The sequence below is a fragment of the Papaver somniferum genome, unplaced genomic scaffold, assembly GCF_003573695.1.
Source record: "Papaver somniferum cultivar HN1 unplaced genomic scaffold, ASM357369v1 unplaced-scaffold_158, whole genome shotgun sequence".
NCBI lineage: Eukaryota > Viridiplantae > Streptophyta > Magnoliopsida > Ranunculales > Papaveraceae > Papaver > Papaver somniferum.
In genome coordinates this window covers 1356646-1370959 of record NW_020625264.1, presented here as the reverse complement: position 1 = coordinate 1370959, position 14314 = coordinate 1356646, and the positions used below count along the sequence as shown (strand labels likewise).

General features: G+C 35.1%; 2 protein-coding genes across 2 annotated transcripts; both read right to left on the bottom strand.

The window, feature by feature from the left end:
* Nucleotides 1-1667: 1667 nt before the first annotated feature.
* LOC113337073 (oxalate oxidase 1-like) lies at nucleotides 1668-2399 on the bottom strand. The gene has a single exon (XM_026582762.1). It carries the CDS (start codon nucleotides 2397-2399, stop codon nucleotides 1668-1670), a length of 732 nt encoding a protein of 243 aa, XP_026438547.1.
* Nucleotides 2400-8528: 6129 nt separating this feature from the next.
* Nucleotides 8529-9230, bottom strand: LOC113337072 (germin-like protein subfamily T member 2). Its single transcript, XM_026582760.1, has one exon. It carries the CDS (start codon nucleotides 9228-9230, stop codon nucleotides 8529-8531), a length of 702 nt encoding a protein of 233 aa, XP_026438545.1.
* Between the last annotated feature and the right edge of the window lie 5084 nt (nucleotides 9231-14314).

The window sequence follows — 14314 nt, the reverse complement described above, 5'->3', positions numbered from 1 at the left end:
AGGAAAACAAATGCAACATAGTTTTGTCTATCATCAGTTTGCACACGCATACAAGGTGTTTGTCAAAATCCCTGACTCATCAGTTTATGTAAATGCAAAGTGCAATTCAGTCACGATCATTTCTGCCTTACTTTGTTACGGCCGTTGGTTCTAGCTATGGTTATCTTGGATGCTCAGCAAGGGTTTGACCAGACTTAAGATGACAAGATATTGAGGTGAGTTTAACCTCACAACTCCTCTACCAGTTCAGTTGCAGCAAGCTTTTTTATTGTTATATTACACTGCATCTACTACACTTCATCCATCATTTGCATACCACCGTTACACCAGCACACACACCATCATCCATCTCATCTGCATACTTGCACCTCCACCATTACCATCCCTAATAGCCCATACCCCTTGTGACTGTTTCAAATTGCTATGTTAGAAGCTTGTGACCAAGATGCAAAGTGTCAATACAAGGCAACTCTTCATTAGCAGTTCATGCGCTATAAGTGTTCGATATGTCTTGATTAGCAGTTCAATTTCCATTTACCAAGTTCGTATCTTTCTTTCGTACGTGAATTCGGTAACGCCAACTAATGCAGGTCACTCTCTATAGAGAAGGGATTGCCCTAACCTTTTAATCTTCTTACGCCCTGATAGTTGTTCCTGGTCTTGGTCTTGCTTCCTCTGTGCCCTATGACTCGAAGATGAGATCCAAGACCAGATTCCAACTCATTTTAGTGAATGAACATGTCTCGGAAACCCGATCCATCTACAATCACAAGATGAGTGAACTCAACGATTCATAGGGCTAATAGGTTTTTTTAAGTCCTATTAACTGCCTACGTGGATTTTAACTTTCCATCCACTGATTTTGGTCAAATAAGGACTAGTTTTGTAACAAATAAAAAAATTGGCTTAGTTTTGTAAACCATAAAAAAAACAGGCCTAGATTTGTATAATTCCCTAAATAATATCTAGATCCTATCGCAATTTCCATGCAAGCTACAAGGCCAAGGAAAGGAATTGAGAAATTTCTGGAGTTAAAGGCGAGAGAAGAGAAATTTAATGTCAGATTGTGACTGCAGATTATTTCGCAAAGTGGACGGGGGAAGGAAAAATTGATCGCGTTAAAGGGCGAAGTCTTTAACCGAACGATTTGGCATGGTGCAAAACGTTATCGCCCAGTGGAACATCATGCTAAAAGATACCACCATTTTGGGAAGGACTCTTCACAATTAAAAATATTGAAGAAAATGGAACATGCGAACTAATCGATAATCAAGGGCGAAAGATTGAAGAGCGTTATATTTAGTTAAAAAGGAATAACAGCTGTAGTAAGACTTCGACCAAATAATGGAAATCCAAATTAATAATTAAACTAATGTAGTTCATAGATAAAGCAAAGGGACGATGCACGAGTCCCTTATCACAAAACCAAATAACAAAATTACATTGTCCTGCTCATAGACAGGATGGACTCCAGTACGTTGGAGGTGGTTGGTTGCACCATTGGCGATTACGGAAAGGATTAAACCTAGCATACTTGGCTATATTATATTGATTGATATTTTGACCGAAACTTACTCGATCGCAAGACTTCGACATACTATTCAACAAGACTCGACATGCCCACGCTAGAGACACCATCTTCCCAAAGAACCATTAAGAGCATTCACTTAGATTTTAGCTATTTTGTTTTGGTTTCTAAATTTAGACTTTATGGTTGCGATGATCTTCTCATCAACACGGAAGTTCTTAGCCAAAATATAATCGGGAATCGGTGGGGTAGAATTAAAGAGGTTATTAGGAATTTCGGCAATCCCGGGCAGTTGACTATTGAAAATAGCTATCAGAACAGCCTTCTCCCATCCAACGTTCACTACGATGTGCACAAGTCCTTTGGGAATAATAGACAACTCTCCAACTTTCCGAACCTTTGAGTATAAAACAGTATCAGTATCAGGAGTAGTTATGAACCCAACAAGGCATTCCCCTTTTAAGACAAAATTAGCTTCACTTGCTCGAGGGTGCACATGAAATGGAATAACTCCGCCAGGTGCGATGTCGACTCGGTTTACCGAAAGTCCTTGGGTGTTTAACCCAGGAAAGTTTTTAACATCACCACGTTTCACTCCAAAACCGAAGGGAGTATCTGTGCTTGCTCCATTCACCAAGCCACTATAGAAGAAATCTTCTGATGTTGCTTGAGACTGCGGCTTGCAAGGATACCCATTCACTTTAATTTTGGATTTCAAGTCAGCAACACAAATGTCTTGGAGCGGATCGGGATCAGCAGAAAAGCATGTCAAAGTAAAAAACAGGATCACACTTGAATACAGTACTAGGAAGAATGATGATGTTGTTTTAATACTAAACTTAGCAGCCAGTGGTTTGTTTCTCTGAAACATGGTATATTGATCAGCAGGTCCTGCTTGATCGAAATGTTTATGTGTTTACTATTATGTTATGTTACTTCTGCTACTATTTATATAGGTTCAACATCTTCTCCTTTCTAGCTAGTGTCTATAAACACGTAGGAATTTCAGTTTACAGTAGGTAGAATAGCGAAAGAAACTAGAACCAAAGAAGATGGACTCCTATCTCTACTGATTATCTTATCTAGGTTGATAAAACCTCTTTTTTTGTTAGGATGGATCGGAGATTGAAACTTTTCTTTCCTAATGGAAACGCTCTCTTAATAATATTAGTAACTTTTCCCAAAAATAGAAAATCATAGCCCTGTACGTCACGGTGCAAAATCCAAAAAAGACTATAGAGAGACATACATGTCACCAACTTGTGATGGACCGCCCATCAGGTACTCTAAACTATCATTATTAGATATAGTCGTGATTCGGCGCATCACCTAACTTGAAATGAGCTCAACTGCTGCTTAAATTTAGAAAATGATAAAATGCATATGCATGACTATAAATGGTGCATTGCCTTAGGGAAGAACACCCACCAAAAGCCCCATAGTTTGTATTGCACTGTGCCAATGTCCGCACATACCAAAAACGGAAAGCCTTCGGCCGCCTAGACGAATTAAATTTTAATTTTCAAATATACATATCTAGAATGCAAAATAAAGTTTTGCGAACTTTACCCATATAAAGAGTGGTCAAAATTTATCTAAAGTAAAGATAAATTGGGTTGTGGTTTGTTCAGCTTGAATGTTATTATTAGTGTTTTATTAATTGGTGTCTTATTAATTATTTATGGTGAATGATTTATTAAATTTTTCATTTTTTTTAATTGATCTAATAAATATAAAATCTCATTGATAAATAATTTTACGAAAAATTATATTATTAGAAGCTATTAATGGTTGTTTCTCAAGAGTGATTGTTGTAATTGGGTATAGAAATACATCAAACTGCCATAGTTTATTTACATATCACTAATATCTCATTAATTTTTTACGAAAAATATTTCATTACGTCATAATAAATGTCATATCAAAAATAACAGTAAATAAATTAGTCTATTACGAGTAATAATTATATAAATACATTTTTATTAACTAATGTAATAAATTTGATAACAATTATATAAGTGGTCATAGTGGTGATCGTGGCGGAGTTGGTGAGATGTGGAGATGGCAAAACGTTATGGTGCTATGGATAGTGGTGGAGGAAGTTGTTTCGGTAGCAAGAGTAGTGGTGGATGGCGTTGTGAGGGTGGTAATTATAGGTGAACAACGATGGCCGGTGAAAAATAAAATGTATTCATCTCCTTCAACCATAGTAGCTGATATTTGATTAAGTATTTCTTTTTTTTAAATCGAGTTAGTTGCATAGTCTTAAATTACTGTCACTTCTTTGATTGCTCCCAGATCATGTTTTGTTTACTTTTCCTATTTTTATATGACTTTGAATCTCAATCTGAACAAACGACTAAAAAAGAAAATTATGTATATTTCATCGAACATGGTATGATTTGATTTTAGATGTTCCACTGGGCTTTCAACAAGCACAGTTTGGAAGCGATGTGATTTTTCTCAATTCCCTGAACATGTATTTTCCATGGGTATCTAACCTATTTATTTTATTTTTTATATTTTTTTTTTGTGTGTTAAACTTTGAAAAGATGGAACCTACTTAAATTTGTTTTTTGAGCCTGGTCATTTTTGTCATTCTTTTTTACTCATACATTCTCACATTTGTGATTCTGGTTATTTTATCCTTATTGTTTTTGCATTTTCATTTTCAGATTACTCCGAACAAAGTTCCTCAATGCTGGTGGAATGAATATTGAGAATCATATATCTTATAACTAATGAGAAACTTATCTTACGGTTGACCACCCACGTATTATGTTTTTATATGAATTATAATGTGTTCAATGTTTGGCAAATATTCCATTCCATTCATAATTTGTCAATGTTGTCGCGTTCCTAAAAGCGTTCAACGTAGTGAAAGCAGCAACGAGCACAGTAGCAGTTTCAAATGCTTTATTCTTTTGTCCTACCAATCGGATATGGGATCGTCATCTTTGGATACCTAATTTCTTAGTGCTAATATGTGGATGTCCTAATCGGTATCAAACGCATGATGCTAATTTAAGTTGTTGCATCCAAAATATAGATTCTACAAAAAATTTAAAAAAATAAATAAAAAAACAACCAATATTTCTGTGTTCAGAAGCATCCCCTCCTTCATTCGACTTTCTATAATTCAGATGCTTCAATGGTTCACTTTTATACTCACCTGCAAAGTTACATGTCTTGGTCAAACAACCACCTTGATATAATCAATAGCTCATAGTTTTTCTTTGTATTTAATTTCATTTCACCACTCAAATCACAAGCGAACCTTATCATTCTTAGTATCTATCCTATTACCAATTGTTATCCTTGAATGAGTTACGCTTTATTCTTTATATTCTCAAATTTTGATAAAATTGCTAAATATTTTACCTCAACTTTTTTGTTATGGGTTTTTAGAATTTTAGTGTTTTGTGGATCAGTGACAATGATACCGTGGTTTTAGGATAGTACTACTATAAATGATAAAACATACATATTTGTTTTGCGCACATGTTTACTACTATAAGATAGTGCAAAGAAGATATTGATAACATACACATGTTTACCGTTATAATTTTATCATCGAGACTCTTTTTCTACCTTAATAAGTGGTTTTCTTGGGTACAGTTACATGATTTTAATTTTTCAGGTAATAAACGCAAAAGTAACGCCAATTGATTGTAAAAATTATGGCGCATCCAAGATATTCTATAAGTCGTTTCACACAAAAATAATCCTTGGTAAATGTTTTAACGTCATTTTTATTTCATGATGGAAAACAGAGCCTACTATTATCAGGCTAAGAGGTTGACCTCATGACTAACTAGCTAACCATGGTTTCATCATTTTAATGCAGCGAATTACCTCACATTAAAAAGGTCAAGATCGTAAATGGATAGGAGTTGTGAGACACTGGAGATCTTATCGTAAGAACATCGAATGTGGTATTTATTGTTGATTTCGTACCGGATTTTAATCTTTTTTGACTGTCCTTAAAAGGGGAAAAAGTCAACAAAGATCTGGACATTTTTAAGGCATACGTACCCGACTATCTAAGAGAATAAACTCACACGACGTAATTTTTTAGTAACTAACGTAGGTTTTGCATAGTCACTAAAATAATGGAAATTCAGAAGTGCAATATTATTTCAAATGACCCATAAGATTCCATTGTAACTATCAAACACATAACTTTTTTTTTTGGAAAGAGAATGTGAAAATTAAATATGAGAAATTCGCGACTTGAGAATACATATTTAGGAAAATATGAAAGTGTCAAACATACTAGAAATAAATAATGTATGGGTACATGAGAAAGGATTTATAAACTGAAAACCGGAAATATCATCGATTATTTATTTACTTTTGATAAGGAGGATAACACGACAAATAATAAGTATAAATTTTGACATCGTAATACCGAAAAATGCATATCAAATAAAAATTATGCCCTTGCGGTTATGGCATGCGTTAATCCCTAGTGTCTCCCCTAAAGGGAAGTTATGCCCCCGTGAATATGCAGAATATCTATCGAAGTTATTTTTCTTGGGTTTTCCAGAAAGAAAACGTTTGTTCCTAAAGACAATAAATGAACTTTCCTTACAATACATCTCTGATGCAAAATTAGGGATGAGAACTGTCCTCACTGGTCCAAGCGAGTGGACGCAGATATAATTTTTCGGTAATAGGCAAACAATCCTTTGGAATCAGAAATTAAACCCTTTTGATTTTAATTCCTCTTGAAATTCCGACGAGGGTTTCTTAATTGATTTTGGCAGTATTAAACTAAAATAATGCAACCGTACGGGAACATAAACAATAGAGAGTATAATAGACCACATCAACAACAACAGTAGCAGAAAATTCAAAAACCAATTCAGAAATCGCGATTAGGATAAAATCAGGAAATCAAATCAATTTATGAAAGATTAACTAATCTTGAAGAAGATTCGTCGGTGGGAAGCGTGTTTTGCTGTTCGGACATGAAAATCAACACCGTAAAAGTTACAGAGCTTGGAGAGAGGAAAATCTACAGAGAAGAAGGAGAATTTATGACGACAGAATTTTGAGAAGATAGAACAATAAATGAGTTAATAAGAGAATTATCTCTCTCCGCTACATTTATTTGGGCATGCGAACCCGCGGGAGCAGTTACCAGTTAAAAAGGGATAGAAGTAGAGACGTGTCAATCAACATGTGTAAGCAGTTATGCAAAAAGTAAGAATTTCAGAGGACAAGATCATTGCGAAAATAGGTTGAAATTCTCACACCTTTCTCTCTTCGCGAGAACAATGCGAAAAAAAACAAAATGTGGATACAAAATATTGCATGGCCTATATGGAATGACCGAAGGGCACCTAACAATGCAAAGTGTATAAGACCGATATACAACTTTAATATGTCACTATTGAGGTAAGCGATGACATCATGATAGATGTGCGATAATTGAGGAAATACGAAGATAAGGTTCACGTGAAACGTGTGATACCTTCTGCAAAGAGAAGTTTAACTTTCTAGCATCTACACGATGACATCGCCTAGAGATAACCGAGATAAAAAGAGAGAAAAAAAGATTTATTATATGTAACCCAATATGTAAATTAGCTATTATCCACTATTTAGGTGCCCATATAAGGGGTAGGAGAGTATTGTGGAGGTTGAGATCTTTCTGACAGAGAAAATTGTGTGATTACTAGATTAGTGTTTTTACTTTGCTTGAATTGTAATACTTCATGATAATATTTGGGAGTTTACGTTCAACATGCCTCGAGTCATTAATAGATTATCATAAGGGTGTGGTTGTCCTATTTATTTATGTGTGTACTGTAGAGGTTTTCTTTTTGGTTTCTTTTGGTTGCTTGATTTTCTTTTTTCTCCAGGTGGATTCCTTGTCCTACCTTGGTCGGTGACTAATTCCTTGTATTTGTATTCTTTGGTGGCTTAAGTCTCAATAAAATTCTTATTTACCGATCAAAAAAAAAAAGAAAGGGTGTGGTTGTCCTGCAGCTACAGTGTCCATTCATTTTTCCTCTCCAATTTGATGATAATCAGAAAACGTACAGCCTTGAAGTTTTTCTATCTACAGATGATTAACCATCCTAATTGGGGTTTTCTATGTTTAGAAAATTCATACACCTAATTATCTTTTTAGTTCCATGCATCAGTGTTCAAAATCCGAAAATAAATAAATAGATGAACCGGTTAGGTACTCTCTCGTAGGTAACTGGTGTTCCTTCCTCCTGATATCCGTCAGTGTTCTTTCCTCTATGGGATTTTGGTGGTTTTGCTAATAGGGTTGAATTCAATCGTACATTTTATGGTGTTTCTTCCTCCTGATATTTTCTTTTGGATTTTATACTCTTCTGTTGTTTCCCTTTGGTTCATAGAAACTTTATAAAATTAGGGATGCAGAAAATTGAGAGGTAAAGACTCACTGCTACAATCTTTATGTCTGCTTTGGGGCACAAAAATTTTAGTGTCGGCCCTGCCTGCATGCATTTCCGCAAACCAACTAGGCAGAGGTCCATTTTGTTTCTGCATACTTCTGTATCACACATGCCTGCAAACGGCATGGAATGTGCATTGTGGATGCATCTTTCCTAGTAAGTGAAGAAATTGAATGACCAAAAACTTTAGACCTGTGCATGAAAAACTCTGTGTACGATGCATGCAATCTTGAGGTTTATGGAAAATTTAACTAATTAGGAAATGTAGTTCATAAATAAAGCAAAGGAACTATGCATCAGTCCCTTGTTACAAAGTCAAACATCAAAGTTACATAGTCCTGCTCATAGACAGGAAGGACTCCAGTACGTAGAGAAGGTGGTTGGTGCCACCATTCGCGATTACGGCAATGATTAAACCTAGCATACTTGGCTTTATTATATTGACTTTTCAAGTGATACTTACTCGAACATTTGACAGACTATTCAGGAAGACACGACCTCCACTCACTAGGGAGACATATCTTCCCAACTTAAAGTAACCAAAGAACCATTCAGAGTATTCGCTAGATTTTAGCTATTTTTGTTTGGCTACCAAACTTAGACTTTATGATAGCGATGATCTTCTCATCAACTCGGAAATTCTTAGCCAAAATATAATCAGCAATCGTTGGGGTAGAATTAAACATGTTATTAGGAAGTTCGGCAATCCCGGGCAGTTGACTATTGAAAATAGCTATCAGAACGGCCTTCTCCTTCCCAACGTTGACTACAAAGTGCACAAGTCCTCTGGGTATAATAGACAAGTCTCCAACTTTTCGAACCTTTGCGTACAAAACATCAGCAGTGGTTATGAACCCAACAAGGCATGTCCCTTTTAAGATAAAATTAGCTTCACTTGCTCGAGGGTGCACATGAAATGGAATAAGTCCACCAGGTGCAATGTCGACTCGGTTTACCGAAAGTCCTTGGGTGTTCACCCCAGGGAAGTATCTAACATCACCACGTTTCACTCCAAACCCGAAGGGTGTCTCTGTGCTTGCTCCAGTCACCAAGCCACTATAGAAGAAATCTTCTGATGTAACCTCAGAGTCCGGCTTGCAAGGGTACCCATTAATTTTAATTTTGGAGTTCAAGTCAGCAACACAAATGTCTTGGAGCGGGTCCGGATCAGCAGAATAGCATGACAAAGTAAAAATCATGATCACAGTTAAACACAGAACTAGGAAGAATGATGATGTGGTTTTAATACTCAATTTAACAGCCATGGCGTTGTTTTTCTTGAACATGGTGTATTGATCTGCAGGTCCTGCTAGATCAAAATGTTTATGAGTTTACTGTTCAGTTATGTTGCTTCTGCCACTATTTATATAGGTTTAACATCTGCTCCTTTCTAGCTAGTGTCTATAAAGACGTAGAAATTACCGTCTATAGTACATAGATTAGCCAAAGAAGATAGCACAAAAAAAGATAAGACTCCCTTGTCTACTGATTATCTTATCTAGGTTGATAAAACCTCTTTTTTTGATAGGATAGATCGAAAACTGGAACTTTTCTGAAGAGAAAGGAAAATCATAGCCCTATGCGTCACTATGCAAACCCAAAAAAGACAATAGAGAGACGTACATGTCACCAAGTTCTGATGGACCGCCCATCAGGTATTATCAACTATCATATTAGATAACCATAAATTAACGCATCACCTAACTGTAAAGAACAAACCTGTTTTAGGGCATACCGAAAAATTTCAGGGCATCTCAAGTAATGTCAAAATAGGGTCATTAAATAGTAAATTCAAAAGCCCCTTAATCAAATATTTTTGTAATGACAAAACTGCCCTTTTAGTATTAGTATCAATACTAATGAGTAGTTATATTAAATCTTAATTAGTAATTAATATTAATAATTAGTGATTAAGTATGTAATTAGTTAAAAAAAATTGTTGATAAATTTAGGGGAAGAAAAAAGGTTAGGTTATTTTTTTTAAAAGGAGGAAGGAAAGTGAGGAGAAAACTTGTTTTTTGATTCAAGTAATCAAAATGGATGAGGAGGGAGAATCTTCATCTAGAAAAACTAAGAAATCGCACATCAACTACAAGAATGACCCGGAGGTGGCTGATTTTCCAAGATTATGAGACTGATTTTACGCAAACTCAAACTCATTATGATGATTTTTATGAGCCAAATCTTGAAGATGAATACATCGATGAGGAACCCAATGCTATCAATAGACAAGTATACTTCTAGATTATGTTTAATTTCATTTTTGTCGGTTGAACTCATCAAAAAATTGATTTTTTTTATCAAGATAGGCGAACCAGAGATAGGTTCAGCTTGAAATTATCAGCCGAACCTAACTGGTATACTACAGAAGATGAACAATTCGGCTTACTGGAAATAGTTATTAGCAGAACTTATATTTTGTAACTTCCGTCTTACTAACTAGTTAAATGTTCGGCTAATATGAAATTTTCATTATAAGCCGAACCTTATCCTAAGAGTTTAGAAAAAAATTGAAGTTGAAGGTTCAGTTTTTACTCTAAATATCGTGTCAGCCGAACCATATATTTTTCCAAGTTCGACTCATATTCAAACAATCATATGAGCCGAACATGTTTCTCATTTTACAAAAAGCACTTAAGTTTATACACATTTAGGGTTCCGACTTTTTATTACGTATGTTTTCTATTGTGCATATTTTCTTAGGATTAGTCAACAAAAAGAAGAGGAAATGACTATAAAAGTGTTAAGAAATTGAAGTCTACTAATGGAGACTACCAAGTTTGAAATTCAACCCATTAAATTCAAGTACATTTTATCTTCATCTTCAAGAGAATAAGAATACGATGACAACGCAAAAAGTGTGAGGTCATTCTGACATCGGATGAAGAAGTTATGACCAAAACAAGATCGAAAGAATTAAGTCTACAAAGGGAAGTTCGGCTGATAACTCATTAGCACGAGTCAGCCGAACCTAAAGCCTATAAATCAATATTTTCGAAGTGTTTACAGAGATATATTCGTCTTGAAAGTGATCTAATCGGGTTAGCCAAATCTGACAACCACGTGGGGTAAATTTCACTTCTTAGGTTCGGCAGGGAAAGGTTGGGAAGGTATTAGCCAAACCTAATACTGTATTAACCACCTGGAAAGTTCGTCTACCGTTTAGAGATGAATTATCAGCCGAACTGTTCATAAGCACTTTCTGAACGAAGAACAATGAACAGTTCGACTCATAATTCATCTCGCTAATCATCCGAACTTCGTTCAATAATCACAACAAGTTCTAGATTTTCTCAATTAATCATATTTTATAAATCAGAAAATACATTCTAATCATTATTTTAGGAGTTGCTTCTTCATTTTGTTGAATTTCTGCGTCCGATCCTTCAACTTCTTCGTGTCCTTCATTTGGAGGATTAGAAGAAAATTTAGAATGACTACCTACTGCTGGTTTCTTTGTGCGAGTTATTTTTGTAGTTGTGTTTGATCAACGATAAAATTTTCACCAATCGACGATTAAAGTTTTGCGAGAAAGTATTGGGTAGAGAAGAAGAGAAGATTTTTAAGTTTAAAACTGATTTTCATTTTTGGTTTTTAAATTAAGGATAAGGGTAATTTAATAATATATATTGATTAAGGGTATATAGGTCATTGCATACCCATTAGACACCCCTTATAAACACACCCTAGTTAGGAAAATAAAGTTGTATGTCTCAAAAAATTTATGTATGTCCTAAAACATGGTTCACTGGAAATGGTGCATTGCCTTAGTTAAGAATACCCACCAAAAGGCCAGAGTTTGTATTACACTATGCAAAAATTTATTAGGAACCGTTTTTATGGGAACCATCAATTTCGTATGGGCATTTTTTCATATTGGGTAGGTCATTATAAAGTAAACCCAAGGCTAAGTCATGTGGTAGAGCTAATCCACCATGTTAGTCGCAGAATGAAACAGCGAGGCTGCGTTGAATCGTTCAGTGCAAAAAATATTTTTGCCTTGCGCTGAAATACAATTTCCTGCGCTGAAACTATTTCGCGAAAAGGTGATTTTAATTGCGTTGAACCATTCAAAGACACTATCTCGCTAATAGTTCACATGTGAGCAATGTCTAGAAAGACAAGTAATGTTAACAAATCGACAACATTTTTTTTAATGTGCAATGCTTTTTGGCTAATCTAGCAGCCAAATATAGCCCATAAAACTTAGTTTAGGTCACCCCTTATCTAGGTATTTATGTTAATACCAAAATTACCCTTTTTTATTTAAGTTAGTGTAAAATTAGTTAGTTAAATGATTAAGTTACGGTAATTAGTGACTATGAGGTTAATTTTAAAGTGGTTTTTTTAGAAGAATAATTATTGAGAGAGAACAAGAAGAGGCAGGGTTTATTTTTTTGAGATGGTTCATTTCGAAAAGAGGGTTGTGGGTATATACGTGTACTTCAAATTTACTTAATGTTGCTTGAATTGGCCAAAAATTTTGAAAAAATCAAATTTTTATAAACTGATTTCAGCTTTGGAAATAAAGCTCGGCTATGATATCTGAAGAACAGATAGATGAAATCACCTGCAGGTGTAGTTCGGCTAATGTTTCTGAAAACACAGGTATCCGAACTTAGCTTTAATTGAGCTTTTTCTTTCAGAGAAAAGTTCGGTTAGGAGAAAAAAATTGCGATGTAGCCGAATTTTTGAGTTCGTCTAGGAAAATAGAAGTTCAGCTTGGAAAATTAAAAGTTCGGCAAGGAAAAAAAGTTCGTCTAGGAACTTTTTTCTTCGAAATAACCGAACTGTTCTCCATGTTCTTCATTTCCATCAAGTTCGGATAGTTCGACAAAGTTTTTTCACAATATTCATAGCGGACCTTGTCTCTACAACTTTAACTTTATAATTATTAGACATATCGCGGTTTTCTCCCGCAATATCTCATCCAACGATCCAGGTGCGTTAATAACATCTGGATGGGTGCAATGTTATGTGGGGCCCCTGGTTTCTTTGTTTTCCAAGATATAGGGGAGCCTCCCCAATGTTATGTGCGTTAATAAACAGTAAGTGAACAATGACTAAGAGGGCAGGAGGCCCAATCAGAGTCATAATAAGAAGTAAGTTGAATAGAACTATCCTTGTGTAAAACAATCCCTTGACCAAAATGGCGCTTTAGATAACGAAGAACTCGGAGAGAAGCTTCCCAATGAGACACCCGAGTAGACTACATAAATTGAGTCAATACATGCACCGAGTAACATAATTCAGGATCCGTAATGGTCAAATAAATCAAGCGTCCAATAAGCCGACGATACTGAGATGAATCATAATATAGAGGGCCATCATCAAGAGCTAAGTGATGATGTTGATAAATGGGTGAAGTAGCTGGTTTGGCTCCAAGAAGTCCAGTGTTAGACAAAATGTCTAACGGATATTTTCCTTGAGATAAAAACAGTCCATCAGTTCCTCGAGACATTTCAATACCAAGAAAATACTTGTGATTTCCAAAATCTTTCATATGAAAACAACGACTTAAATATGCTTTGAAATCAATAATAGTAGCGGAATTGTTCCCAACAATAATTAAATCTTCCACATAAACAAGCACGTTAATAGAATTCCCACCTCACAGTAGGATAAATAGAGAATAATCAACATAAGACTGTGCGAACTCAAATGCCTTAAGTGCACCTCCAAGCTTAGCGAACCAATTACGAGGACCTTGACGAAGACCATAAAAATATTTATGGAGTCGACACACTTTACCAGGAGAATTAGTCGAATATCCGGGAGGAAGTTGCATATAAACTTCCTCATCAAGATCCCCATGTAGAAAGGCATTGTGAACATCTATTTATGTAAATCTTAATGTGAATTTTAAGTTGTAGCAAAAAGTGTTTTGAACTCTAGGACTTGTGAAGGAAATGGATTTTTAGACTTAATAAAACTTACAAATAAAGCAAATTTAATGGTTTATTTCAGGATTTCAAATAGACCAAGGCTCCGGGATTCCACTATTCTTTCTAGTTGATTGGTTTACAATATTATTTCTAGAATTATTATTAAGCTCTTTTTTATTAATTCACTATCAATCTATAAGGTGTCCAAATATTAAATTGTAATCCCTAAGTATGAATTATTAAAGAAATAAATCTAAGCATAATACATCAAATTGATTCACGACTAATTAAGAAAACCATTTTTTATTTTTATGTTGATCTTAGTGAATTGAATAAATAAATAATTAAAAAAATTGTAAAAAGAAATTACCAACCAAGCATGAATGAATAGTTTCCTCCGTTGCCTCGACCACCGGGTACTTAGCCCCTCATCATGTTGAAAACCTCTCAAAATAATTCATTGA

Excerpts from the sequence above, each read along its gene's own strand:
- LOC113337073 (XM_026582762.1), bottom strand. The coding sequence starts at position 2,399 with ATGTTTCAGAGAAACAAACCACTGGCTGCTAAGTTTAGTATTAAAACA.
- LOC113337072 (XM_026582760.1), bottom strand. The coding sequence starts at position 9,230 with ATGGCTGTTAAATTGAGTATTAAAACCACATCATCATTCTTCCTAGTT.